Genomic DNA, 27950 nt, shown 5'->3' with positions numbered 1-27950 from the left:
CGAGGACTCGCATTGGACAGAGAACTCGGGGGGCGGTGGGGTGGTTGGGAAGGAATTCAAAGGCGATTCGAGTCGGGGAATGGGACTTGCAAAGGACACTGGCGTCTTTCGTTGGTGGGACCTCCTGGATCTGAATCCTGCAGTTTTCACGCGTTGCACCTGGGACGCTGCCGCCCTGCTTGGTGGACGCTTCAGAATCCCCAAGCTCTGAATCCTCAGTCTCGCAGCAGGTTTTAACACCAATTGCACTGAGGATGTTAACTAGCCTCTTTGGAAAGAAGGACAGAGTTTTAACCAATCCATATCGTCCCCAGATCGTGTTCATATTTGTAAATAAAATGATATACAAGAGATTGGCCGTCTCTCTCTCCTTTGTCCATCCTGGAGCAGATAAGGCTTTCTTGGACTCAATCCTAGAGTCCTCAAAGTAGTCCCCCCCTCCCCTCCCCCCTTGCGTGCAGTTTCGCGTTCCCAGTTTCAGTTTTCCTCTGTCCACCAAGGTCCCAAAATATCAAATGGAAAATTTCAGAAACGAACAAGGCAGAAATTTGAAGTTGCAGGCTCTTCAGAGCAGTGCGATGAAATCTCGCATGCGCAGCCTGCCTGGCCGGGACGTGAGTCATCCCTTTGTGCTACACGTCCACGCCCTAGATGCTCCCGGGCCACTGCTCACTTAGTAACCATCTCCGTTTTCAGACCGACTGTCGCCACATTGCAGAGCTTGCGTTTAAGTCACACTTCTTTTCCTTCGTAATGGCCACCGAGTGCAAGAGGAGTGATGCGGGCAATTCGCATATGCCAAAGAGAAGCCGTAAAGGGCTTCCTTTACCCGAAAAGGTGAAAAGTCCTGGACTTCATAAGGAAAGGGGAAAATCATATGTGAGGGTTGCAAAGATCTCCCATGAAAGCAAGTCTTCCTTCTGCGAAGCTGTGAAGAAGGAAAGGAAACTTCGTGCCGTTGCACATCCAACTGCGATCCTTTCGGCCTCGCTGCACGATGGCTGCTTGGTTAGGATGGAAATGGCATTCGATTTGCGGGTGGAAGAAACGAAAAGAAACGTGCTCCCTTTGACGGCAACTGGGTTTGCTACTATCTGTGGCTTTATGTATCCACCGGCGTCTTGAAACGTCTATCCTGGACGTCAGGGACACCTGTTCACGGACACAGATGCACACATGCGCGCGCACACGCATAGAGGCAGGTGTGTTTGTGGGATAAAATCCTACAAGTGAAATCGCTCTATCAAAGAATATGAATATATTTTTCATACATGCAAGTTTAGTAGAAGGGATTTGTGGAAATAAATGAAAAAGACGCAAGCAAAAACAAACAGACTGTTTAGAAAACGCTCGCTGTACATATACATAGAAAGCAAGGGAGTCAGAAACCATCGGTCGCATTTGGCAAACTCAAAGGTAGGCGGGGGAGTAGCAAAGTTCTCTATCAAAAAGGAAGGAGGGTTCCGGGTATTTTCGGATTGGAGGTTGTTGACTTGGGGAAGCTGTAAGCAGGCTAACTGGAAGCAGAGCATCTGACGCGATTGGTTTTGAGAGCATATTTGGCTTTCTCTAGTTGGTCTTGACTTGGACACTGGGGCCAAAATTCCCAAGCTGGCATTGCTGACCCGATCCTGACTGGTGTGTGCCAACTGCTGCAGTGGTTGTGATTGGGCTTCCTGGACTGATTGCCGTAGAGGCTGTAGTTTGCTTTTCTGGGCTGGTGGCTCCAGGGGTTGTGGTTTGGCTTCCCGAGCTTCTCTGTGGTTTTTGCCCTTTACCCGTTTATACATTCAGCCTCTCACTCTACAAGTGATATGGATGTGTCTAAGGATACACTTTTAAATATATACATACATTTTAAATTTTACAGGCTTACTTGTATAGCGTTTGTATTAATTTCTACATCTACAAGCAATCTAGGATAATCTGTTCCAACACAGCAGGTTGTTAATGTTTCGAACTATATTAATAGGTCCCAAATTTCACCACATTGTCTTTTATTTTCATCTTCATGGTGGTGAGCATCTTCTCCTGTATTCAAGAGTCGCTTGTTTTGGGGGGTCGGGGAGCCACGTTTTCCTATGTGTTCCCCATTTCTCTCCTAAGTCGTTGGTCTTTTTTCACATTGGTGTGTGGGAGCTCATTGGATATAAAGGAAATTGTATGAGTTGAATGTTCTACGAGTTGTAAATATCTCTCCCAGCTCAATCTTTTGACTTTCTCTTTCATTCCTTTTTATTTTTATGTAGTCCCATTCTTCAGTATTTTAAAATCCCAGGAGTTCCCCTCATCCGTTGGATGTAAATATCAGGCCCCCCATCGGATGTCCGAAACCTCGGACAGTACCATCTATTGCAACATGCTCCTGTCCATGTCTTCCACCCACAAATTTAATGTCTTTTTCATCTTCACTAAACATTGTTGCCTAGACTGTGGCCAAAATCTTTGCAGTTTGAGGTGCGACAGCGAAACCAGCATGAATTTCTTTGAACTTCTTCACAATCTCACAGACACAACATTTGTTCTGACAGTACATCTCAGTAACCTCAGCATATAATTTTTTTCCCTTTCCTTACTAAGTAGAGAACTTTCACCTTTTCGCCTAAAGGAAGCACTTTATGGCTTCTATTTGACATATCCGAATTCCCAGCATGACCGCTCTTGTGCGTTGTGGCCATTATTAAGTAAAATACGGCGACTCGGACGCAAACACCGCGATAGGGTGACAGTTGATTTGATCACCAGGATGGCCTCCCAGTCACGAGCGGGCAGGGAGGGTGTACAGGTGGACACACTGGAAAAAGGAATGCTTACGGTATGGAGCGGGGCCATGTGAGGTTTTGTCACACTCCAGAGAACGGCTCGCAATTTAAAACCTCTGAACGGTTTATTTCTGTAATTGTTCATCTGATATTTTCACACCACATTGGACTGCAGGCAACTGATATTAAGGAGAGGAAAACCACAAATAAGGGAGGACTACAGTATTCATAGATGCGCATAGGTGGCCATGCCATTGGAAGCCATTGTTCCTACGGACATTTGCCTACTTCTACGATGCTAGGACACCAAGCACTGTCGACAACCTCAAGGTGCTGAGGGCACAAAAGTTGGAATTCTAGGCCCAGCAAGATTGAGGACCCTGGTCTGGGCCCTGTCCTAGGAATAAATACAGACAACAAGTTAAGTTGCCCAACCTCTGCTACCCATTGCCTATGCGGCCCAGAAAACCCTCAGTCCCTGAAACGGGATTCAGATATTCCTGGACTGCCGGGCCTCGCTCCAGGCGCAAGGCAGAAACAAACCTAAATCACCTCTGTGAGAGGATACCATCATCCTTCATCTCAGATTATTTCTAAAAATAAAGTCTCAATTACACTGCCTGGCACACATGCCAACTTAAGAACAACACAGAGAAGTATGAGGAATAACAAACAATTGAGACAGATCCATGGGGGACTCAACGTACTGAAACTATCGCAACACTTTCGAAAAACTATTTTAGTTAATACCATTTACGATAGTATCCAGAAGACAAATAGTTATAGAAGTATTCAATAAAAGATGTGTAAGAGCTCTGACCTGACAAGGACACTGAAAGCATTAGAACAGCCCAATCCCATTCATTAATATACTCACAAATCCAAAGCAAACTAGGAGCAAATTGAATCAGTGATACGTAATATTCAAGTTCAGTGTGTCTTAGGACTGAGGCAAGGTTGGTTTAGGGTTAGTGAATCACGTGATACAGTCAGTGTGCCACATTGCAAAATAAAGAAATTAGGTCATCATTTCCAAAAGTGCAGAGAAGTGATTCATAAAATGTACAACCTATCGTTGATATTTTTTAAAAAGTAAAAGGAAAGACAAGGACAGGAAACAAAAACCCCGGACAACGTAGGAATAGAAGACAACTGCCTTGACCTGACAAAACGATCTCTACGAAAAACCTGCAGGAAACATAAGACTGACTAATGAAATGCCAAAAGCTTTCCCTTCAAGATTGGGAAAAAGACAATAATGCCTCTTATCCCCACTTCTACGCAACATCTTATTAACGTTGCTGTGATTTGAATGCTTGTCCCCTCCAAAGGTCACGTGGAAGCTTGATCCCCAATGTAGCAGCGTTGAAGGTGGGGTCTTTAAGAGGTGATTGAATCATGAGGGCTATGCCCTCTTGAGTGAATTAATACCATCACGGATGGATGAGTTGGTGGATGGATGGGTTATCACCCGAGTGGCAGCACCAGCTTTATCAGGAGAGAAAGAAGCATATTAGCTCGCTTTGGTCACCCGCACCCTGTGATAAACTGCATTGCCTCGGGTCACTCGGCACATCCCCATCAAGAAGAAGGCCCTCACCAGACAAGCCCATTGAACCTCGGACTTCCCAGCCTCCAAAACTGGACAAACTAAACTCTGTTTCTCTAGATAGACCCAGTTTCGGGTATTCTCTTGTAAACGACAGAGAACTGACTAACACGGAGGTCCTAAGTAGTAAGATGAGACAAGAAAAACAAATACGTGGTGTAAGAATTTTTAAAAAGAGAGAAGGAAGGGAAGAAAGAATTATCCCTGTCTTTGTGCACGGATAATGGAATTACATGTTGAGAAAAGTTCGAAGGCTTCAAACATAAACTGTGAGGATCAGTAAATGAAGTTGCCAATGTTGCTAAAGTAAGATCAGTGACAAAGGCCGGTTGTAAATCTACAAATCGGTAATAAATATAAAACGAAGTAAAAACCAAGAAACCATTTACAAAGCCCTTTACAGTGCCATGAAAACCTAGAAGAGGAGGAGTGGGTGGGGGGAAGATGAAGTCGTCTCCAAGAACAGCAGTGTGGCATTAGCAAAGGGTTCCAGGTTGTCTGATCAGTTTCCCTTTCCTGGTCCACGTACAGGAAGAATATGGTTCAACAGCAGCCACAGATTTTTAGAAGATGCCCACAAGGCCGCAGCAGTGGTCAGTAGCGAAGTGGTTAATCTTCCTCGCGTAAGAACAGAGCGGAGCACTTAAAACGCAAGACTTACTTAACACTCAGCTTAGCTTCATAATGACTTAGAGTTTGGTCGATTAGTACTTAAAAGTACACACTGTTTACAGCTATTGGTATTTCGATAGATGCGTAAATGTCTGAGCGTTGAAAGTTTAGTAAACTTCAGTTCTTCGGAGCAAAACATCGACGTAATGAAATCTTCAATTTCTCTGGCTTTTTTTCAGCGTCCCAACGCAATTAAGAAGAGCTAAGGCATAGAACAACACTCCTTTAAAAAAGTAGTCAACCACCTTATTAATTAGCTCACACTTACACTAGATACTTTTTAATGTAAAAGACTCACCTAACTTTCGAAAAGCACACCGAAAGACACATGACGATTAATAAAAGTGACTCTGTTTCAGGATTATTTGGCCTGTACACACGAATATGCGAATCAGTCGTGACTTTCCAAAAACCGTTCCTGTGTGTTCATACCAGTTGTGATTTATTTGTCTTTAGTCGTGTGGTCAAACGAAAAACACTGAAGCAGTTCCTTCTCAGAGCTTCCGTGGCTTTCGAGTACTGTAGAGGATCCTTACGCTCAGTTGGGTAAAAACCAAGTAGCGGAGGAATACTGATCGGACATAGCCTCATTCTAGTGGAACATTGAATTTTCTGCTCACTTCAGCCCCACATGTACTAAGATTGGAACGAGACAGAGAAGGTCAGCATGACCCCTGCACAAGCATCACAGGTAAATCTGTGTTTTCCTATCTCTATCTCTTTTTCTACTCTTGATAAAAACTGAATTTCCAAAGTGACATTATTGTTACAAGGCCAGGCGATCCCAAGTGCAAGCTGCTTCACACTCTGCTGAGGACAAAAGCCATTTTTGAGTCAGCGCCATATCCAAACAGAATTCTAAACGACTCGGTCCTCATCACCTACGGTGGAGCTGAAGACACTGACAAACTCCGTGATTCTAGAAAGGAAAAAGGAGGAAACACTTTTGTTTGGAGTTTGGACAGCTACCATTTTGCAAGCATGGAATCAAATCCCTCTGTACAAGCATCTCTGATAGGCTGTTTACGTTTTTTGTTTGTTTGCTTGTTATTTTAAGAAAGTCGTCAACAAGGTAAAGATCAGTTTAGGATCTGGAGGTCCCTCTGTCCCAAGTCTTTACCTTCCTATTCATTCTGGTCAGTGTGTTCACTGGCTATTCTGATGGCTGAATGTTTACATGACTCTCTCCAGGGATTCTGGAAAGAGGATGAAGGAAAGATTTCTGAGAAATGCTCCCGCCTAGCTTAGGTTAGGGAGGGTATGAAATGCACTGTCTGGCCTACGGATAAGTGGACAATGAAACTGCTGGGTTCTAGGTCTCTGTGTACACCTGTGTGTGTGTGTGTGTGTGTGTGTGTGTGTGTGTGTGTGTGTGTGTGTGTGTGTGCGTGTGTGTGCACGTGGAGTGTTTCTACAGCATTGCGGAATTGACTCTGTACGCTATAAAATGCTAAGAGTGGAATTGCTCGGTCAACGCCTATGGGAATTTTTCTTTTCGCTCGATCTTGTCAATATGCTCTACAAACAGGTGGTAGCAATTAGCGTTTCCACCCACTGCATCGGGGAATACGTGTTTTCGCACACCTTGCTGCCGGTGTCCGGAACTCCACCCACAGAGGTCACTCCTGATTGAGTCCTGGTAACGCAATCAATCAGTCAAGAGGCGAGGAAGCCCAGGACCAATCACTGCTGGTCATCAGGGCGCGGCTCACAGCCCGGGAGCGGGGCGTGCCGGCTTTATAAGGACGGGAGTCCCGCGCTGAGGCTTCCTTCTACCTCGGACAGCGCTTCGCGGCGGTTCTTCCAGGCGGCGGCTCCGCACCCCCAAGCAAAAGCAGCAGGTCAGCCCGGCGGCGGTCGGCGAGGACCCGCGTGCCCAGACCGAGCTGCTCGCTGTACTGAGGACAGAGCTGCGGCCCAAGCAGCGACGCCCGCCCAGCTGCGCCGACGAGGCTGCGCCCGGGACGGCCATGGCAGCCGACGGGGCGCTGCACGCCGTGGTCAAGCTGCAGGCGCGCCTGGCTGCCCACTCCGATCCCAAGAAGCTGGCGAAATACCTGAAGAAACTCTCCGCCTTGCCAGTGACAGCACACTCCCTGGCGGAGACTGGAGTCCGCAAGACGGTCAAGCGCTTGCGCACACACCAGCACGTGGGCAGCTTGGCCAGGGACTTAGCCGCCCAGTGGAAGAAGTTGCTGGTCGTGGCGCGGGACACCCGGCCTGAACAACTGGCCTTGGAGGAGAGCCGTTCCCGAAAGCGCCCCAGGGAGGAGTTTCCGAAGGAGCCGAAGGTGCAGGGCGCCTGCCCAGAAAGCCACGGAGCCTCCGAGAGCCCATCCGACGGCACGGAGCGCGGACACAGAAAGCACAGGAGACTCTCGCAGCTCCAAACACCTCCCAAGGGGTCTCCCGGTGGCGACAGGAGAGGCGGGAGCACCAAGCGCTACACAGTTGCACTGGCTTCCTCCTCAGACTGGGCGTCTTCCGGCGATGGCCACATCCGGATCCGTCTGTCCCTTGCCGGTCCTCACCAGATGTGCGTGGACCATTGCGTGCCCCCGGAGGAGGAGGGCCCCGAGCCCGCTGTTCTCCGCCAGAAGCCTGGAAAAGGCCACGCTGATGCCCCTCAGGGCAGTCCGGGACTCCGTCAAGAGGGACACCTGGGCAAACCCCGGGGGCAAGGGGCCGTCGTGAGCCCAAGCCCGGCGCAGGTATCTTCCCACAGGCAGAAAGGCCCGGCGGGGGCTGGGGACGACGAGATGTTCCCTGCTGGATTCAGCCAGAAATCCCACAAGGCCTTCTCCCCAGAGGAAGGTCCAAGGGCCATCTCGGGGGACAGTACCAAGGACAAACCGCCCTCTAGGCGGGCCAGGAGAGAGAAGGCATCGGAGCTCGGTTGCGTTCCCTCTCTACCCGCCTTGGACGCTGCTCGGGACAACCACCTAGAGGAGAAGAGGGACAAAGACTCTGACGAACCCAAAGCAGACGAAACAAAGAAGCCAAGCCCAGAAAGCTTAGACACAGGAGAGGGCGCAGGAGGCCTGCTGCCCACGGTGCCAGGCAAGCTTTCCAACAAGCTCAGCACTCGAGAAGGGATACGCAGACCTTCCACCTGGGAGAGCTCCCTCCCTGAAGAGGAGGAGTTGGCAGATATGGAGGCTGACTCTGAGCAGCCTGCTGTGCCCTTTGAGGCATACTCCACCTATGGCCGGCCTTGGAAGGGAAAGGAAAGGACGGTGAAAACTCTGGCCACTACTCTGAGAGTCAAAGACCTTCACGAGACGGACTCTAAACGCACTCGTGAAAATGGGAGCCTGCTTCCCAGACTAGCCAAGGTGCAGGAAAATGAGACAGAGGAGCCGCCACCGCCCGGAGCGCACGTAGCCAAGCTGAAAAGGGTCCCCACCGACGCCCCGCCGGTGCTGCCAGACCTCCCGTTACCCGGGATGCGGGCCAGTGACAGGGCACTGTCTGTCCTTGAACTGATGTCCTCCTTCCCGCCAGAGATACACGCACTCCCTTCCCCCCAGCAAGAAGAAGAGGGTGGATTTCCTACGGGACGCAGAAGGAACTCGAAGATGCCGGTGTACTCGGGCCCCAGGAGCGCCGGCCTGCCTAGAACCGTGACTGCGTGTGAGCGGCGGGTGTGGGCCCTCGGGACCAGCGTCCCTGCTGTCCGGGAAGCGGGGGGAGACCCGTGTCCTGCTCCGGAGCCCGCGTGGAAGGGGTGCACGCCCGATCAGCCAGGTCGCATCATCGAGAAATACAATCCCACACTAGCGAAAGAAACGGGCCACTTATGGAAAAGGCGCTGTCAACGAGACTTTAAGGAAGCCCGGCCGGAGGAGCACGAGTCGTGGCGGGAGATGTACCTGCGGCTCCGGGAGGCCCGAGAGCGGCGGCTCCGGCTGGTGACGATGAAGATCCGCTCTGCACGCGCCGAGAGGCCCAGAGGCCGACAGACACAGATGATCTTCTTCCACTCTGTGCTCGACAAGCCTTGTGAGGTTCCCAGGAGGCAGGAAAAGCCTGCCTCGGGAGGAGCGGCCATCCCCGATAAAGCCGAGGTGCAGCCGGCCCCACGCCCACAGGAGAGCAGCCGGCCCCCCTCCAGCAGCACCGGTGGCCACAGCCGCTTTCACCCGCTCCCTGCGAGGCCCCCCTCCTGCGGCCCCAGCACCAGGAAAGCCGCCGCCAAGAAAGTAGCCCCGCTCATGGCCAAGACGATCCGAGATTACAGGAACACATACTCCCGCCGATGAGCCGAGGACTCGCATTGGACAGAGAACTCGGGGGGCGGTGGGGTGGTTGGGAAGGAATTCAAAGGCGATTCGAGTCGGGGAATGGGACTTGCAAAGGACACTGGCGTCTTTCGTTGGTGGGACCTCCTGGATCTGAATCCTGCAGTTTTCACGCGTTGCACCTGGGACGCTGCCGCCCTGCTTGGTGGACGCTTCAGAATCCCCAAGCTCTGAATCCTCAGTCTCGCAGCAGGTTTTAACACCAATTGCACTGAGGATGTTAACTAGCCTCTTTGGAAAGAAGGACAGAGTTTTAACCAATCCATATCGTCCCCAGATCGTGTTCATATTTGTAAATAAAATGATATACAAGAGATTGGCCGTCTCTCTCTCCTTTGTCCATCCTGGAGCAGATAAGGCTTTCTTGGACTCAATCCTAGAGTCCTCAAAGTAGTCCCCCCCTCCCCTCCCCCCTTGCGTGCAGTTTCGCGTTCCCAGTTTCAGTTTTCCTCTGTCCACCAAGGTCCCAAAATATCAAATGGAAAATTTCAGAAACGAACAAGGCAGAAATTTGAAGTTGCAGGCTCTTCAGAGCAGTGCGATGAAATCTCGCATGCGCAGCCTGCCTGGCCGGGACGTGAGTCATCCCTTTGTGCTACACGTCCACGCCCTAGATGCTCCCGGGCCACTGCTCACTTAGTAACCATCTCCGTTTTCAGACCGACTGTCGCCACATTGCAGAGCTTGCGTTTAAGTCACACTTCTTTTCCTTCGTAATGGCCACCGAGTGCAAGAGGAGTGATGCGGGCAATTCGCATATGCCAAAGAGAAGCCGTAAAGGGCTTCCTTTACCCGAAAAGGTGAAAAGTCCTGGACTTCATAAGGAAAGGGGAAAATCATATGTGAGGGTTGCAAAGATCTCCCATGAAAGCAAGTCTTCCTTCTGCGAAGCTGTGAAGAAGGAAAGGAAACTTCGTGCCGTCGCACATCCAACTGCGATCCTTTCGGCCTCGCTGCACGATGGCTGCTTGGTTAGGATGGAAATGGCATTCGATTTGCGGGTGGAAGAAACGAAAAGAAACGTGCTCCCTTTGACGGCAACTGGGTTTGCTACTATCTGTGGCTTTATGTATCCACCGGCGTCTTGAAACGTCTATCCTGGACGTCAGGGACACCTGTTCACGGACACAGATGCACACATGCGCGCGCACACGCATAGAGGCAGGTGTGTTTGTGGGATAAAATCCTACAAGTGAAATCGCTCTATCAAAGAATATGAATATATTTTTCATACATGCAAGTTTAGTAGAAGGGATTTGTGGAAATAAATGAAAAAGACGCAAGCAAAAACAAACAGACTGTTTAGAAAACGCTCGCTGTACATATACATAGAAAGCAAGGGAGTCAGAAACCATCGGTCGCATTTGGCAAACTCAAAGGTAGGCGGGGGAGTAGCAAAGTTCTCTATCAAAAAGGAAGGAGGGTTCCGGGTATTTTCGGATTGGAGGTTGTTGACTTGGGGAAGCTGTAAGCAGGCTAACTGGAAGCAGAGCATCTGACGCGATTGGTTTTGAGAGCATATTTGGCTTTCTCTAGTTGGTCTTGACTTGGACACTGGGGCCAAAATTCCCAAGCTGGCATTGCTGACCCGATCCTGACTGGTGTGTGCCAACTGCTGCAGTGGTTGTGATTGGGCTTCCTGGACTGATTGCCGTAGAGGCTGTAGTTTGCTTTTCTGGGCTGGTGGCTCCAGGGGTTGTGGTTTGGCTTCCCGAGCTTCTCTGTGGTTTTTGCCCTTTACCCGTTTATACATTCAGCCTCTCACTCTACAAGTGATATGGATGTGTCTAAGGATACACTTTTAAATATATACATACATTTTAAATTTTACAGGCTTACTTGTATAGCGTTTGTATTAATTTCTACATCTACAAGCAATCTAGGATAATCTGTTCCAACACAGCAGGTTGTTAATGTTTCGAACTATATTAATAGGTCCCAAATTTCACCACATTGTCTTTTATTTTCATCTTCATGGTGGTGAGCATCTTCTCCTGTATTCAAGAGTCGCTTGTTTTGGGGGGTCGGGGAGCCACGTTTTCCTATGTGTTCCCCATTTCTCTCCTAAGTCGTTGGTCTTTTTTCACATTGGTGTGTGGGAGCTCATTGGATATAAAGGAAATTGTATGAGTTGAATGTTCTACGAGTTGTAAATATCTCTCCCAGCTCAATCTTTTGACTTTCTCTTTCATTCCTTTTTATTTTTATGTAGTCCCATTCTTCAGTATTTTAAAATCCCAGGAGTTCCCCTCATCCGTTGGATGTAAATATCAGGCCCCCCATCGGATGTCCGAAACCTCGGACAGTACCATCTATTGCAACATGCTCCTGTCCATGTCTTCCACCCACAAATTTAATGTCTTTTTCATCTTCACTAAACATTGTTGCCTAGACTGTGGCCAAAATCTTTGCAGTTTGAGGTGCGACAGCGAAACTAGCATGAATTTCTTTGAACTTCTTCACAATCTCACAGACACAACATTTGTTCTGACAGTACATCTCAGTAACCTCAGCATATAATTTTTTTCCCTTTCCTTACTAAGTAGAGAACTTTCACCTTTTCGCCTAAAGGAAGCACTTTATGGCTTCTATTTGACATATCCGAATTCCCAGCATGACCGCTCTTGTGCGTTGTGGCCATTATTAAGTAAAATACGGCGACTCGGACGCAAACACCGCGATAGGGTGACAGTTGATTTGATCACCAGGATGGCCTCCCAGTCACGAGCGGGCAGGGAGGGTGTACAGGTGGACACACTGGAAAAAGGAATGCTTACGGTATGGAGCGGGGCCATGTGAGGTTTTGTCACACTCCAGAGAACGGCTCGCAATTTAAAACCTCTGAACGGTTTATTTCTGTAATTGTTCATCTGATATTTTCACACCACATTGGACTGCAGGCAACTGATATTAAGGAGAGGAAAACCACAAATAAGGGAGGACTACAGTATTCATAGATGCGCATAGGTGGCCATGCCATTGGAAGCCATTGTTCCTACGGACATTTGCCTACTTCTACGATGCTAGGACACCAAGCACTGTCGACAACCTCAAGGTGCTGAGGGCACAAAAGTTGGAATTCTAGGCCCAGCAAGATTGAGGACCCTGGTCTGGGCCCTGTCCTAGGAATAAATACAGACAACAAGTTAAGTTGCCCAACCTCTGCTACCCATTGCCTATGCGGCCCAGAAAACCCTCAGTCCCTGAAACGGGATTCAGATATTCCTGGACTGCCGGGCCTCACTCCAGGCGCAAGGCAGAAACAAACCTAAATCACCTCTGTGAGAGGATACCATCATCCTTCATCTCAGATTATTTCTAAAAATAAAGTCTCAATTACACTGCCTGGCACACATGCCAACTTAAGAACAACACAGAGAAGTATGAGGAATAACAAACAATTGAGACAGATCCATGGGGGACTCAACGTACTGAAACTATCGCAACACTTTCGAAAAACTATTTTAGTTAATACCATTTACGATAGTATCCAGAAGACAAATAGTTATAGAAGTATTCAATAAAAGATGTGTAAGAGCTCTGACCTGACAAGGACACTGAAAGCATTAGAACAGCCCAATCCCATTCATTAATATACTCACAAATCCAAAGCAAACTAGGAGCAAATTGAATCAGTGATACGTAATATTCAAGTTCAGTGTGTCTTAGGACTGAGGCAAGGTTGGTTTAGGGTTAGTGAATCACGTGATACAGTCAGTGTGCCACATTGCAAAATAAAGAAATTAGGTCATCATTTCCAAAAGTGCAGAGAAGTGATTCATAAAATGTACAACCTATCGTTGATATTTTTTAAAAAGTAAAAGGAAAGACAAGGACAGGAAACAAAAACCCCGGACAACGTAGGAATAGAAGACAACTGCCTTGACCTGACAAAACGATCTCTATGAAAAACCTGCAGGAAACATAAGACTGACTAATGAAATGCCAAAAGCTTTCCCTTCAAGATTGGGAAAAAGACAATAATGCCTCTTATCCCCACTTCTACGCAACATCTTATTAACGTTGCTGTGATTTGAATGCTTGTCCCCTCCAAAGGTCACGTGGAAGCTTGATCCCCAATGTAGCAGCGTTGAAGGTGGGGTCTTTAAGAGGTGATTGAATCATGAGGGCTATGCCCTCTTGAGTGAATTAATACCATCACGGATGGATGAGTTGGTGGATGGATGGGTTATCACCCGAGTGGCAGCACCAGCTTTATCAGGAGAGAAAGAAGCATATTAGCTCGCTTTGGTCACCCGCACCCTGTGATAAACTGCATTGCCTCGGGTCACTCGGCACATCCCCATCAAGAAGAAGGCCCTCACCAGACAAGCCCATTGAACCTCGGACTTCCCAGCCTCCAAAACTGGACAAACTAAACTCTGTTTCTCTAGATAGACCCAGTTTCGGGTATTCTCTTGTAAACGACAGAGAACTGACTAACACGGAGGTCCTAAGTAGTAAGATGAGACAAGAAAAACAAATACGTGGTGTAAGAATTTTTAAAAAGAGAGAAGGAAGGGAAGAAAGAATTATCCCTGTCTTTGTGCACGGATAATGGAATTACATGTTGAGAAAAGTTCGAAGGCTTCAAACATAAACTGTGAGGATCAGTAAATGAAGTTGCCAATGTTGCTAAAGTAAGATCAGTGACAAAGGCCGGTTGTAAATCTACAAATCGGTAATAAATATAAAACGAAGTAAAAACCAAGAAACCATTTACAAAGCCCTTTACAGTGCCATGAAAACCTAGAAGAGGAGGAGTGGGTGGGGGGAAGATGAAGTCGTCTCCAAGAACAGCAGTGTGGCATTAGCAAAGGGTTCCAGGTTGTCTGATCAGTTTCCCTTTCCTGGTCCACGTACAGGAAGAATATGGTTCAACAGCAGCCACAGATTTTTAGAAGATGCCCACAAGGCCGCAGCAGTGGTCAGTAGCGAAGTGGTTAATCTTCCTCGCGTAAGAACAGAGCGGAGCACTTAAAACGCAAGACTTACTTGACACTCAGCTTAGCTTCATAATGACTTAGAGTTTGGTCGATTAGTACTTAAAAGTACACACTGTTTACAGCTATTGGTATTTCGATAGATGCGTAAATGTCTGAGCGTTGAAAGTTTAGTAAACTTCAGTTCTTCGGAGCAAAACATCGACGTAATGAAATCTTCAATTTCTCTGGCTTTTTTTCAGCGTCCCAACGCAATTAAGAAGAGCTAAGGCATAGAACAACACTCCTTTAAAAAAGTAGTCAACCACCTTATTAATTAGCTCACACTTACACTAGATACTTTTTAATGTAAAAGACTCACCTAACTTTCGAAAAGCACACCGAAAGACACATGACGATTAATAAAAGTGACTCTGTTTCAGGATTATTTGGCCTGTACACACGAATATGCGAATCAGTCGTGACTTTCCAAAAACCGTTCCTGTGTGTTCATACCAGTTGTGATTTATTTGTCTTTAGTCGTGTGGTCAAACGAAAAACACTGAAGCAGTTCCTTCTCAGAGCTTCCGTGGCTTTCGAGTACTGTAGAGGATCCTTACGCTCAGTTGGGTAAAAACCAAGTAGCGGAGGAATACTGATCGGACATAGCCTCATTCTAGTGGAACATTGAATTTTCTGCTCACTTCAGCCCCACATGTACTAAGATTGGAACGAGACAGAGAAGGTCAGCATGACCCCTGCACAAGCATCACAGGTAAATCTGTGTTTTCCTATCTCTATCTCTTTTTCTACTCTTGATAAAAACTGAATTTCCAAAGTGACATTATTGTTTCAAGGCCAGGCGATCCCAAGTGCAAGCTGCTTCACACTCTGCTGAGGACAAAAGCCATTTTTGAGTCAGCGCCATATCCAAACAGAATTCTAAACGACTCGGTCCTCATCACCTACGGTGGAGCTGAAGACACTGACAAACTCCGTGATTCTAGAAAGGAAAAAGGAGGAAACACTTTTGTTTGGAGTTTGGACAGCTACCATTTTGCAAGCATGGAATCAAATCCCTCTGTACAAGCATCTCTGATAGGCTGTTTACGTTTTTTGTTTGTTTGTTTGTTATTTTAAGAAAGTCGTCAACAAGGTAAAGATCAGTTTAGGATCTGGAGGTCCCTCTGTCCCAAGTCTTTACCTTCCTATTCATTCTGGTCAGTGTGTTCACTGGCTATTCTGATGGCTGAATGTTTACATGACTCTCTCCAGGGATTCTGGAAAGAGGATGAAGGAAAGATTTCTGAGAAATGCTCCCGCCTAGCTTAGGTTAGGGAGGGTATGAAATGCACTGTCCGGCCTACGGATAAGTGGACAATGAAACTGCTGGGTTCTAGGTCTCTGTGTACACCTGTGTGTGTGTGTGTGTGTGTGTGTGTGTGTGTGTGTGTGTGTGCGTGTGTGTGCACGTGGAGTGTTTCTACAGCATTGCGGAATTGACTCTGTACGCTATAAAATGCTAAGAGTGGAATTGCTCGGTCAACGCCTATGTGAATGTTTCTTTTTGCTCGATCTTGTCAATATGCTCTACAAACAGGTGGTAGCAATTAGCGTTTCCACCCACTGCATCGGGGAGTACGTGTTTTTGCACACCTTGCTGCCGGTGTCCGGAACTCCACCCACAGAGGTCACTCCTGATTGAGTCCTGGTAACGCAATCAATCAGTCAAGAGGCGAGGAAGCCCAGGACCAATCACTGCTGGTCATCAGGGCGCGGCTCACAGCCCGGGAGCGGGGCGTGCCGGCTTTATAAGGACGGGAGTCCCGCGCTGAGGCTTCCTTCTACCTCGGACAGCGCTTCGCGGCGGTTCTTCCAGGCGGCGGCTCCGCACCCCCAAGCAAAAGCAGCAGGTCAGCCCGGCGGCGGTCGGCGAGGACCCGCGTGCCCAGGCCGAGCTGCTCGCTGTACTGAGGACAGAGCTGCGGCCCAAGCAGCGACGCCCGCCCAGCTGCGCCGACGAGGCTGCGCCCGGGACGGCCATGGCAGCCGACGGGGTGCTGCACGCCGTGGTCAAGCTGCAGGCGCGCCTGGCTGCCCACTCCGATCCCAAGAAGCTGGCGAAATACCTGAAGAAACTCTCCGCCTTGCCAGTGACAGCACACTCCCTGGCGGAGACTGGAGTCCGCAAGACGGTCAAGCGCTTGCGCACACACCAGCACGTGGGCAGCTTGGCCAGGGACTTAGCCGCCCAGTGGAAGAAGTTGCTGGTCGTGGCGCGGGACACCCGGCCTGAACAACTGGCCTTGGAGGAGAGCCGTTCCCGAAAGCGCCCCAGGGAGGAGTTTCCGAAGGAGCCGAAGGTGCAGGGCGCCTGCCCAGAAAGCCACGGAGCCTCCGAGAGCCCATCCGACGGCACGGAGCGCGGACACAGAAAGCACAGGAGACTCTCGCAGCTCCAAACACCTCCCAAGGGGTCTCCCGGTGGCGACAGGAGAGGCGGGAGCACCAAGCGCTACACAGTTGCACTGGCTTCCTCCTCAGACTGGGCGTCTTCCGGCGATGGCCACATCCGGATCCGTCTGTCCCTTGCCGGTCCTCACCAGATGTGCGTGGACCATTGCGTGCCCCCGGAGGAGGAGGGCCCCGAGCCCGCTGTTCTCCGCCAGAAGCCTGGAAAAGGCCACGCTGATGCCCCTCAGGGCAGTCCGGGACTCCGTCAAGAGGGACACCTGGGCAAACCCCGGGGGCAAGGGGCCGTCGTGAGCCCAAGCCCGGCGCAGGTATCTTCCCACAGGCAGAAAGGCCCGGCGGGGGCTGGGGACGACGAGATGTTCCCTGCTGGATTCAGCCAGAAATCCCACAAGGCCTTCTCCCCAGAGGAAGGTCCAAGGGCCATCTCGGGGGACAGTACCAAGGACAAACCGCCCTCTAGGCGGGCCAGGAGAGAGAAGGCATCGGAGCTCGGTTGCGTTCCCTCTCTACCCGCCTTGGACGCTGCTCGGGACAACCACCTAGAGGAGAAGAGGGACAAAGACTCTGACGAACCCAAAGCAGATGAAACAAAGAAGCCAAGCCCAGAAAGCTTAGACACAGGAGAGGGCGCAGGAGGCCTGCTGCCCACGGTGCCAGGCAAGCTTTCCAACAAGCTCAGCACTCGAGAAGGGATACGCAGACCTTCCACCTGGGAGAGCTCCCTCCCTGAAGAGGAGGAGTTGGCAGATATGGAGGCTGACTCTGAGCAGCCTGCTGTGCCCTTTGAGGCATACTCCACCTATGGCCGGCCTTGGAAGGGAAAGGAAAGGACGGTGAAAACTCTGGCCACTACTCTGAGAGTCAAAGACCTTCACGAGACGGACTCTAAACGCACTCGTGAAAATGGGAGCCTGCTTCCCAGACTAGCCAAGGTGCAGGAAAATGAGACAGAGGAGCCGCCACCGCCCGGAGCGCACGTAGCCAAGCTGAAAAGGGTCCCCACCGACGCCCCGCCGGTGCTGCCAGACCTCCCGTTACCCGGGATGCGGGCCAGTGACAGGGCACTGTCTGTCCTTGAACTGATGTCCTCCTTCCCGCCAGAGATACACGCACTCCCTTCCCCCCAGCAAGAAGAAGAGGGTGGATTTCCTACGGGACGCAGAAGGAACTCGAAGATGCCGGTGTACTCGGGCCCCAGGAGCGCCGGCCTGCCTAGAACCGTGACTGCGTGTGAGCGGCGGGTGTGGGCCCTCGGGACCAGCGTCCCTGCTGTCCGGGAAGCGGGGGGAGACCCGTGTCCTGCTCCGGAGCCCGCGTGGAAGGGGTGCACGCCCGATCAGCCAGGTCGCACCATCGAGAAATACAATCCCACACTAGCGAAAGAAAACGGGCCACTTATGGAAAAGGCGCTGTCAACGAGACTTTAAGGAAGCCCGGCCGGAGGAGCACGAGTCGTGGCGGGAGATGTACCTGCGGCTCCGGGAGGCCCGAGAGCGGCGGCTCCGGCTGGTGACGATGAAGATCCGCTCTGCACGCGCCGAGAGGCCCAGAGGCCGACAGACACAGATGATCTTCTTCCACTCTGTGCTCGACAAGCCTTGTGAGGTTCCCAGGAGGCAGGAAAAGCCTGCCTCGGGAGGAGCGGCCATCCCCGATAAAGCCGAGGTGCAGCCGGCCCCACGCCCACAGGAGAGCAGCCGGCCCCCCTCCAGCAGCACCGGTGGCCACAGCCGCTTTCACCCGCTCCCTGCGAGGCCCCCCTCCTGCGGCCCCAGCACCAGGAAAGCCGCCGCCAAGAAAGTAGCCCCGCTCATGGCCAAGACGATCCGAGATTACAGGAACACATACTCCCGCCGATGAGCCGAGGACTCGCATTGGACAGAGAACTCGGGGGGCGGTGGGGTGGTTGGGAAGGAATTCAAAGGCGATTCGAGTCGGGGAATGGGACTTGCAAAGGACACTGGCGTCTTTCGTTGGTGGGACCTCCTGGATCTGAATCCTGCAGTTTTCACGCGTTGCACCTGGGACGCTGCCGCCCTGCTTGGTGGACGCTTCAGAATCCCCAAGCTCTGAATCCTCAGTCTCGCAGCAGGTTTTAACACCAATTGCACTGAGGATGTTAACTAGCCTCTTTGGAAAGAAGGACAGAGTTTTAACCAATCCATATCGTCCCCAGATCGTGTTCATATTTGTAAATAAAATGATATACAAGAGATTGGCCGTCTCTCTCTCCTTTGTCCATCCTGGAGCAGATAAGGCTTTCTTGGACTCAATCCTAGAGTCCTCAAAGTAGTCCCCCCCTCCCCTCCCCCCTTGCGTGCAGTTTCGCGTTCCCAGTTTCAGTTTTCCTCTGTCCACCAAGGTCCCAAAATATCAAATGGAAAATTTCAGAAACGAACAAGGCAGAAATTTGAAGTTGCAGGCTCTTCAGAGCAGTGCGATGAAATCTCGCATGCGCAGCCTGCCTGGCCGGGACGTGAGTCATCCCTTTGTGCTACACGTCCACGCCCTAGATGCTCCCGGGCCACTGCTCACTTAGTAACCATCTCCGTTTTCAGACCGACTGTCGCCACATTGCAGAGCTTGCGTTTAAGTCACACTTCTTTTCCTTCGTAATGGCCACCGAGTGCAAGAGGAGTGATGCGGGCAATTCGCATATGCCAAAGAGAAGCCGTAAAGGGCTTCCTTTACCCGAAAAGGTGAAAAGTCCTGGACTTCATAAGGAAAGGGGAAAATCATATGTGAGGGTTGCAAAGATCTCCCATGAAAGCAAGTCTTCCTTCTGCGAAGCTGTGAAGAAGGAAAGGAAACTTCGTGCCGTCGCACATCCAACTGCGATCCTTTCGGCCTCGCTGCACGATGGCTGCTTGGTTAGGATGGAAATGGCATTCGATTTGCGGGTGGAAGAAACGAAAAGAAACGTGCTCCCTTTGACGGCAACTGGGTTTGCTACTATCTGTGGCTTTATGTATCCACCGGCGTCTTGAAACGTCTATCCTGGACGTCAGGGACACCTGTTCACGGACACAGATGCACACATGCGCGCGCACACGCATAGAGGCAGGTGTGTTTGTGGGATAAAATCCTACAAGTGAAATCGCTCTATCAAAGAATATGAATATATTTTTCATACATGCAAGTTTAGTAGAAGGGATTTGTGGAAATAAATGAAAAAGACGCAAGCAAAAACAAACAGACTGTTTAGAAAACGCTCGCTGTACATATACATAGAAAGCAAGGGAGTCAGAAACCATCGGTCGCATTTGGCAAACTCAAAGGTAGGCGGGGGAGTAGCAAAGTTCTCTATCAAAAAGGAAGGAGGGTTCCGGGTATTTTCGGATTGGAGGTTGTTGACTTGGGGAAGCTGTAAGCAGGCTAACTGGAAGCAGAGCATCTGACGCGATTGGTTTTGAGAGCATATTTGGCTTTCTCTAGTTGGTCTTGACTTGGACACTGGGGCCAAAATTCCCAAGCTGGCATTGCTGACCCGATCCTGACTGGTGTGTGCCAACTGCTGCAGTGGTTGTGATTGGGCTTCCTGGACTGATTGCCGTAGAGGCTGTAGTTTGCTTTTCTGGGCTGGTGGCTCCAGGGGTTGTGGTTTGGCTTCCCGAGCTTCTCTGTGGTTTTTGCCCTTTACCCGTTTATACATTCAGCCTCTCACTCTACAAGTGATATGGATGTGTCTAAGGATACACTTTTAAATATATACATACATTTTAAATTTTACAGGCTTACTTGTATAGCGTTTGTATTAATTTCTACATCTACAAGCAATCTAGGATAATCTGTTCCAACACAGCAGGTTGTTAATGTTTCGAACTATATTAATAGGTCCCAAATTTCACCACATTGTCTTTTATTTTCATCTTCATGGTGGTGAGCATCTTCTCCTGTATTCAAGAGTCGCTTGTTTTGGGGGGTCGGGGAGCCACGTTTTCCTATGTGTTCCCCATTTCTCTCCTAAGTCGTTGGTCTTTTTTCACATTGGTGTGTGGGAGCTCATTGGATATAAAGGAAATTGTATGAGTTGAATGTTCTACGAGTTGTAAATATCTCTCCCAGCTCAATCTTTTGACTTTCTCTTTCATTCCTTTTTATTTTTATGTAGTCCCATTCTTCAGTATTTTAAAATCCCAGGAGTTCCCCTCATCCGTTGGATGTAAATATCAGGCCCCCCATCGGATGTCCGAAACCTCGGACAGTACCATCTATTGCAACATGCTCCTGTCCATGTCTTCCACCCACAAATTTAATGTCTTTTTCATCTTCACTAAACATTGTTGCCTAGACTGTGGCCAAAATCTTTGCAGTTTGAGGTGCGACAGCGAAACCAGCATGAATTTCTTTGAACTTCTTCACAATCTCACAGACACAACATTTGTTCTGACAGTACATCTCAGTAACCTCAGCATATAATTTTTTTCCCTTTCCTTACTAAGTAGAGAACTTTCACCTTTTCGCCTAAAGGAAGCACTTTATGGCTTCTATTTGACATATCCGAATTCCCAGCATGACCGCTCTTGTGCGTTGTGGCCATTATTAAGTAAAATACGGCGACTCGGACGCAAACACCGCGATAGGGTGACAGTTGATTTGATCACCAGGATGGCCTCCCAGTCACGAGCGGGCAGGGAGGGTGTACAGGTGGACACACTGGAAAAAGGAATGCTTACGGTATGGAGCGGGGCCATGTGAGGTTTTGTCACACTCCAGAGAACGGCTCGCAATTTAAAACCTCTGAACGGTTTATTTCTGTAATTGTTCATCTGATATTTTCACACCACATTGGACTGCAGGCAACTGATATTAAGGAGAGGAAAACCACAAATAAGGGAGGACTACAGTATTCATAGATGCGCATAGGTGGCCATGCCATTGGAAGCCATTGTTCCTACGGACATTTGCCTACTTCTACGATGCTAGGACACCAAGCACTGTCGACAACCTCAAGGTGCTGAGGGCACAAAAGTTGGAATTCTAGGCCCAGCAAGATTGAGGACCCTGGTCTGGGCCCTGTCCTAGGAATAAATACAGACAACAAGTTAAGTTGCCCAACCTCTGCTACCCATTGCCTATGCGGCCCAGAAAACCCTCAGTCCCTGAAACGGGATTCAGATATTCCTGGACTGCCGGGCCTCGCTCCAGGCGCAAGGCAGAAACAAACCTAAATCACCTCTGTGAGAGGATACCATCATCCTTCATCTCAGATTATTTCTAAAAATAAAGTCTCAATTACACTGCCTGGCACACATGCCAACTTAAGAACAACACAGAGAAGTATGAGGAATAACAAACAATTGAGACAGATCCATGGGGGACTCAACGTACTGAAACTATCGCAACACTTTCGAAAAACTATTTTAGTTAATACCATTTACGATAGTATCCAGAAGACAAATAGTTATAGAAGTATTCAATAAAAGATGTGTAAGAGCTCTGACCTGACAAGGACACTGAAAGCATTAGAACAGCCCAATCCCATTCATTAATATACTCACAAATCCAAAGCAAACTAGGAGCAAATTGAATCAGTGATACGTAATATTCAAGTTCAGTGTGTCTTAGGACTGAGGCAAGGTTGGTTTAGGGTTAGTGAATCACGTGATACAGTCAGTGTGCCACATTGCAAAATAAAGAAATTAGGTCATCATTTCCAAAAGTGCAGAGAAGTGATTCATAAAATGTACAACCTATCGTTGATATTTTTTAAAAAGTAAAAGGAAAGACAAGGACAGGAAACAAAAACCCCGGACAACGTAGGAATAGAAGACAACTGCCTTGACCTGACAAAACGATCTCTACGAAAAACCTGCAGGAAACATAAGACTGACTAATGAAATGCCAAAAGCTTTCCCTTCAAGATTGGGAAAAAGACAATAATGCCTCTTATCCCCACTTCTACGCAACATCTTATTAACGTTGCTGTGATTTGAATGCTTGTCCCCTCCAAAGGTCACGTGGAAGCTTGATCCCCAATGTAGCAGCGTTGAAGGTGGGGTCTTTAAGAGGTGATTGAATCATGAGGGCTATGCCCTCTTGAGTGAATTAATACCATCACGGATGGATGAGTTGGTGGATGGATGGGTTATCACCCGAGTGGCAGCACCAGCTTTATCAGGAGAGAAAGAAGCATATTAGCTCGCTTTGGTCACCCGCACCCTGTGATAAACTGCATTGCCTCGGGTCACTCGGCACATCCCCATCAAGAAGAAGGCCCTCACCAGACAAGCCCATTGAACCTCGGACTTCCCAGCCTCCAAAACTGGACAAACTAAACTCTGTTTCTCTAGATAGACCCAGTTTCGGGTATTCTCTTGTAAACGACAGAGAACTGACTAACACGGAGGTCCTAAGTAGTAAGATGAGACAAGAAAAACAAATACGTGGTGTAAGAATTTTTAAAAAGAGAGAAGGAAGGGAAGAAAGAATTATCCCTGTCTTTGTGCACGGATAATGGAATTACATGTTGAGAAAAGTTCGAAGGCTTCAAACATAAACTGTGAGGATCAGTAAATGAAGTTGCCAATGTTGCTAAAGTAAGATCAGTGACAAAGGCCGGTTGTAAATCTACAAATCGGTAATAAATATAAAACGAAGTAAAAACCAAGAAACCATTTACAAAGCCCTTTACAGTGCCATGAAAACCTAGAAGAGGAGGAGTGGGTGGGGGGAAGATGAAGTCGTCTCCAAGAACAGCAGTGTGGCATTAGCAAAGGGTTCCAGGTTGTCTGATCAGTTTCCCTTTCCTGGTCCACGTACAGGAAGAATATGGTTCAACAGCAGCCACAGATTTTTAGAAGATGCCCACAAGGCCGCAGCAGTGGTCAGTAGCGAAGTGGTTAATCTTCCTCGCGTAAGAACAGAGCGGAGCACTTAAAACGCAAGACTTACTTAACACTCAGCTTAGCTTCATAATGACTTAGAGTTTGGTCGATTAGTACTTAAAAGTACACACTGTTTACAGCTATTGGTATTTCGATAGATGCGTAAATGTCTGAGCGTTGAAAGTTTAGTAAACTTCAGTTCTTCGGAGCAAAACATCGACGTAATGAAATCTTCAATTTCTCTGGCTTTTTTTCAGCGTCCCAACGCAATTAAGAAGAGCTAAGGCATAGAACAACACTCCTTTAAAAAAGTAGTCAACCACCTTATTAATTAGCTCACACTTACACTAGATACTTTTTAATGTAAAAGACTCACCTAACTTTCGAAAAGCACACCGAAAGACACATGACGATTAATAAAAGTGACTCTGTTTCAGGATTATTTGGCCTGTACACACGAATATGCGAATCAGTCGTGACTTTCCAAAAACCGTTCCTGTGTGTTCATACCAGTTGTGATTTATTTGTCTTTAGTCGTGTGGTCAAACGAAAAACACTGAAGCAGTTCCTTCTCAGAGCTTCCGTGGCTTTCGAGTACTGTAGAGGATCCTTACGCTCAGTTGGGTAAAAACCAAGTAGCGGAGGAATACTGATCGGACATAGCCTCATTCTAGTGGAACATTGAATTTTCTGCTCACTTCAGCCCCACATGTACTAAGATTGGAACGAGACAGAGAAGGTCAGCATGACCCCTGCACAAGCATCACAGGTAAATCTGTGTTTTCCTATCTCTATCTCTTTTTCTACTCTTGATAAAAACTGAATTTCCAAAGTGACATTATTGTTTCAAGGCCAGGCGATCCCAAGTGCAAGCTGCTTCACACTCTGCTGAGGACAAAAGCCATTTTTGAGTCAGCGCCATATCCAAACAGAATTCTAAACGACTCGGTCCTCATCACCTACGGTGGAGCTGAAGACACTGACAAACTCCGTGATTCTAGAAAGGAAAAAGGAGGAAACACTTTTGTTTGGAGTTTGGACAGCTACCATTTTGCAAGCATGGAATCAAATCCCTCTGTACAAGCATCTCTGATAGGCTGTTTACGTTTTTTGTTTGTTTGCTTGTTATTTTAAGAAAGTCGTCAACAAGGTAAAGATCAGTTTAGGATCTGGAGGTCCCTCTGTCCCAAGTCTTTACCTTCCTATTCATTCTGGTCAGTGTGTTCACTGGCTATTCTGATGGCTGAATGTTTACATGACTCTCTCCAGGGATTCTGGAAAGAGGATGAAGGAAAGATTTCTGAGAAATGCTCCCGCCTAGCTTAGGTTAGGGAGGGTATGAAATGCACTGTCCGGCCTACGGATAAGTGGACAATGAAACTGCTGGGTTCTAGGTCTCTGTGTACACCTGTGTGTGTGTGTGTGTGTGTGTGTGTGTGTGTGTGTGTGTGTGTGTGTGCGTGTGTGTGCACGTGGAGTGTTTCTACAGCATTGCGGAATTGACTCTGTACGCTATAAAATGCTAAGAGTGGAATTGCTCGGTCAACGCCTATGGGAATTTTTCTTTTCGCTCGATCTTGTCAATATGCTCTACAAACAGGTGGTAGCAATTAGCGTTTCCACCCACTGCATCGGGGAATACGTGTTTTCGCACACCTTGCTGCCGGTGTCCGGAACTCCACCCACAGAGGTCACTCCTGATTGAGTCCTGGTAACGCAATCAATCAGTCAAGAGGCGAGGAAGCCCAGGACCAATCACTGCTGGTCATCAGGGCGCGGCTCACAGCCCGGGAGCGGGGCGTGCCGGCTTTATAAGGACGGGAGTCCCGCGCTGAGGCTTCCTTCTACCTCGGACAGCGCTTCGCGGCGGTTCTTCCAGGCGGCGGCTCCGCACCCCCAAGCAAAAGCAGCAGGTCAGCCCGGCGGCGGTCGGCGAGGACCCGCGTGCCCAGACCGAGCTGCTCGCTGTACTGAGGACAGAGCTGCGGCCCAAGCAGCGACGCCCGCCCAGCTGCGCCGACGAGGCTGCGCCCGGGACGGCCATGGCAGCCGACGGGGCGCTGCACGCCGTGGTCAAGCTGCAGGCGCGCCTGGCTGCCCACTCCGATCCCAAGAAGCTGGCGAAATACCTGAAGAAACTCTCCGCCTTGCCAGTGACAGCACACTCCCTGGCGGAGACTGGAGTCCGCAAGACGGTCAAGCGCTTGCGCACACACCAGCACGTGGGCAGCTTGGCCAGGGACTTAGCCGCCCAGTGGAAGAAGTTGCTGGTCGTGGCGCGGGACACCCGGCCTGAACAACTGGCCTTGGAGGAGAGCCGTTCCCGAAAGCGCCCCAGGGAGGAGTTTCCGAAGGAGCCGAAGGTGCAGGGCGCCTGCCCAGAAAGCCACGGAGCCTCCGAGAGCCCATCCGACGGCACGGAGCGCGGACACAGAAAGCACAGGAGACTCTCGCAGCTCCAAACACCTCCCAAGGGGTCTCCCGGTGGCGACAGGAGAGGCGGGAGCACCAAGCGCTACACAGTTGCACTGGCTTCCTCCTCAGACTGGGCGTCTTCCGGCGATGGCCACATCCGGATCCGTCTGTCCCTTGCCGGTCCTCACCAGATGTGCGTGGACCATTGCGTGCCCCCGGAGGAGGAGGGCCCCGAGCCCGCTGTTCTCCGCCAGAAGCCTGGAAAAGGCCACGCTGATGCCCCTCAGGGCAGTCCGGGACTCCGTCAAGAGGGACACCTGGGCAAACCCCGGGGGCAAGGGGCCGTCGTGAGCCCAAGCCCGGCGCAGGTATCTTCCCACAGGCAGAAAGGCCCGGCGGGGGCTGGGGACGACGAGATGTTCCCTGCTGGATTCAGCCAGAAATCCCACAAGGCCTTCTCCCCAGAGGAAGGTCCAAGGGCCATCTCGGGGGACAGTACCAAGGACAAACCGCCCTCTAGGCGGGCCAGGAGAGAGAAGGCATCGGAGCTCGGTTGCGTTCCCTCTCTACCCGCCTTGGACGCTGCTCGGGACAACCACCTAGAGGAGAAGAGGGACAAAGACTCTGACGAACCCAAAGCAGATGAAACAAAGAAGCCAAGCCCAGAAAGCTTAGACACAGGAGAGGGCGCAGGAGGCCTGCTGCCCACGGTGCCAGGCAAGCTTTCCAACAAGCTCAGCACTCGAGAAGGGATACGCAGACCTTCCACCTGGGAGAGCTCCCTCCCTGAAGAGGAGGAGTTGGCAGATATGGAGGCTGACTCTGAGCAGCCTGCTGTGCCCTTTGAGGCATACTCCACCTATGGCCGGCCTTGGAAGGGAAAGGAAAGGACGGTGAAAACTCTGGCCACTACTCTGAGAGTCAAAGACCTTCACGAGACGGACTCTAAACGCACTCGTGAAAATGGGAGCCTGCTTCCCAGACTAGCCAAGGTGCAGGAAAATGAGACAGAGGAGCCGCCACCGCCCGGAGCGCACGTAGCCAAGCTGAAAAGGGTCCCCACCGACGCCCCGCCGGTGCTGCCAGACCTCCCGTTACCCGGGATGCGGGCCAGTGACAGGGCACTGTCTGTCCTTGAACTGATGTCCTCCTTCCCGCCAGAGATACACGCACTCCCTTCCCCCCAGCAAGAAGAAGAGGGTGGATTTCCTACGGGACGCAGAAGGAACTCGAAGATGCCGGTGTACTCGGGCCCCAGGAGCGCCGGCCTGCCTAGAACCGTGACTGCGTGTGAGCGGCGGGTGTGGGCCCTCGGGACCAGCGTCCCTGCTGTCCGGGAAGCGGGGGGAGACCCGTGTCCTGCTCCGGAGCCCGCGTGGAAGGGGTGCACGCCCGATCAGCCAGGTCGCACCATCGAGAAATACAATCCCACACTAGCGAAAGAAACGGGCCACTTATGGAAAAGGCGCTGTCAACGAGACTTTAAGGAAGCCCGGCCGGAGGAGCACGAGTCGTGGCGGGAGATGTACCTGCGGCTCCGGGAGGCCCGAGAGCGGCGGCTCCGGCTGGTGACGATGAAGATCCGCTCTGCACGCGCCGAGAGGCCCAGAGGCCGACAGACACAGATGATCTTCTTCCACTCTGTGCTCGACAAGCCTTGTGAGGTTCCCAGGAGGCAGGAAAAGCCTGCCTCGGGAGGAGCGGCCATCCCCGATAAAGCCGAGGTGCAGCCGGCCCCACGCCCACAGGAGAGCAGCCGGCCCCCCTCCAGCAGCACCGGTGGCCACAGCCGCTTTCACCCGCTCCCTGCGAGGCCCCCCTCCTGCGGCCCCAGCACCAGGAAAGCCGCCGCCAAGAAAGTAGCCCCGCTCATGGCCAAGACGATCCGAGATTACAGGAACACATACTCCCGCCGATGAGCCGAGGACTCGCATTGGACAGAGAACTCGGGGGGCGGTGGGGTGGTT

At 50.1% G+C, this 27950-nt stretch overlaps 3 protein-coding genes and 3 non-coding genes across 6 annotated transcripts; all 6 read left to right on the top strand.

Annotated features, from left to right (window-relative positions):
* Positions 1-578: 578 nt before the first annotated feature.
* On the top strand, positions 579-9305 carry LOC134361648 (elongin-A-like). The gene is made up of 3 exons (XM_063076664.1): positions 579-614; positions 697-811; positions 6829-9305. Exons 1-3 carry the CDS (start codon positions 579-581, stop codon positions 9303-9305), a joined length of 2628 nt encoding a protein of 875 aa, XP_062932734.1.
* On the top strand, positions 5658-5762 carry LOC134362288 (U6 spliceosomal RNA). The gene has a single exon (XR_010021565.1). It is a non-coding gene; the product is annotated as a U6 spliceosomal RNA (small nuclear RNA).
* Positions 9306-9885: 580 nt separating the features above from the next.
* LOC134361647 (elongin-A-like) lies at positions 9886-18601 on the top strand. Its single transcript, XM_063076663.1, is given in 4 exon segments — positions 9886-9921; positions 10004-10118; positions 16124-18126; positions 18128-18601. Coding segments are annotated over 4 exon segments (2628 nt in total).
* Positions 14965-15069, top strand: LOC134362287 (U6 spliceosomal RNA). The gene has a single exon (XR_010021564.1). It is a non-coding gene; the product is annotated as a U6 spliceosomal RNA (small nuclear RNA).
* Positions 18602-19181: 580 nt separating the features above from the next.
* Positions 19182-27902, top strand: LOC134361646 (elongin-A-like). The gene is made up of 3 exons (XM_063076662.1): positions 19182-19217; positions 19300-19414; positions 25426-27902. The coding sequence occupies exons 1-3, from the start codon at positions 19182-19184 to the stop codon at positions 27900-27902; spliced, it is 2628 nt and encodes an 875-aa protein (XP_062932732.1).
* Positions 24261-24365, top strand: LOC134362286 (U6 spliceosomal RNA). The gene has a single exon (XR_010021563.1). It is a non-coding gene; the product is annotated as a U6 spliceosomal RNA (small nuclear RNA).
* Positions 27903-27950: the final 48 nt, after the last annotated feature.

The sequence above is a fragment of the Cynocephalus volans genome, chromosome 13 (assembly GCF_027409185.1).
Source record: "Cynocephalus volans isolate mCynVol1 chromosome 13, mCynVol1.pri, whole genome shotgun sequence".
Classification (NCBI taxonomy): Eukaryota; Metazoa; Chordata; class Mammalia; order Dermoptera; family Cynocephalidae; genus Cynocephalus; species Cynocephalus volans.
This window is presented reverse-complemented; position numbering and strand designations above follow the sequence as displayed.

Excerpts from the sequence above, each read along its gene's own strand:
- LOC134361646 (XM_063076662.1), top strand. The coding sequence starts at position 19,182 with ATGAAATCTCGCATGCGCAGCCTGCCTGGCCGGGAC. Across the intron at positions 19,218-19,299 it reads GCAGCCTGCCTGGCCGGGAC|ACCGACTGTCGCCACATTGC; the intron begins GTGAGTCATCCC and ends CTCCGTTTTCAG. Across the intron at positions 19,415-25,425 it reads GCATATGCCAAAGAGAAGCC|CGCTTCGCGGCGGTTCTTCC; the intron begins GTAAAGGGCTTC and ends TACCTCGGACAG.
- LOC134361648 (XM_063076664.1), top strand. The coding sequence starts at position 579 with ATGAAATCTCGCATGCGCAGCCTGCCTGGCCGGGAC. Across the intron at positions 615-696 it reads GCAGCCTGCCTGGCCGGGAC|ACCGACTGTCGCCACATTGC; the intron begins GTGAGTCATCCC and ends CTCCGTTTTCAG. Across the intron at positions 812-6,828 it reads GCATATGCCAAAGAGAAGCC|CGCTTCGCGGCGGTTCTTCC; the intron begins GTAAAGGGCTTC and ends TACCTCGGACAG.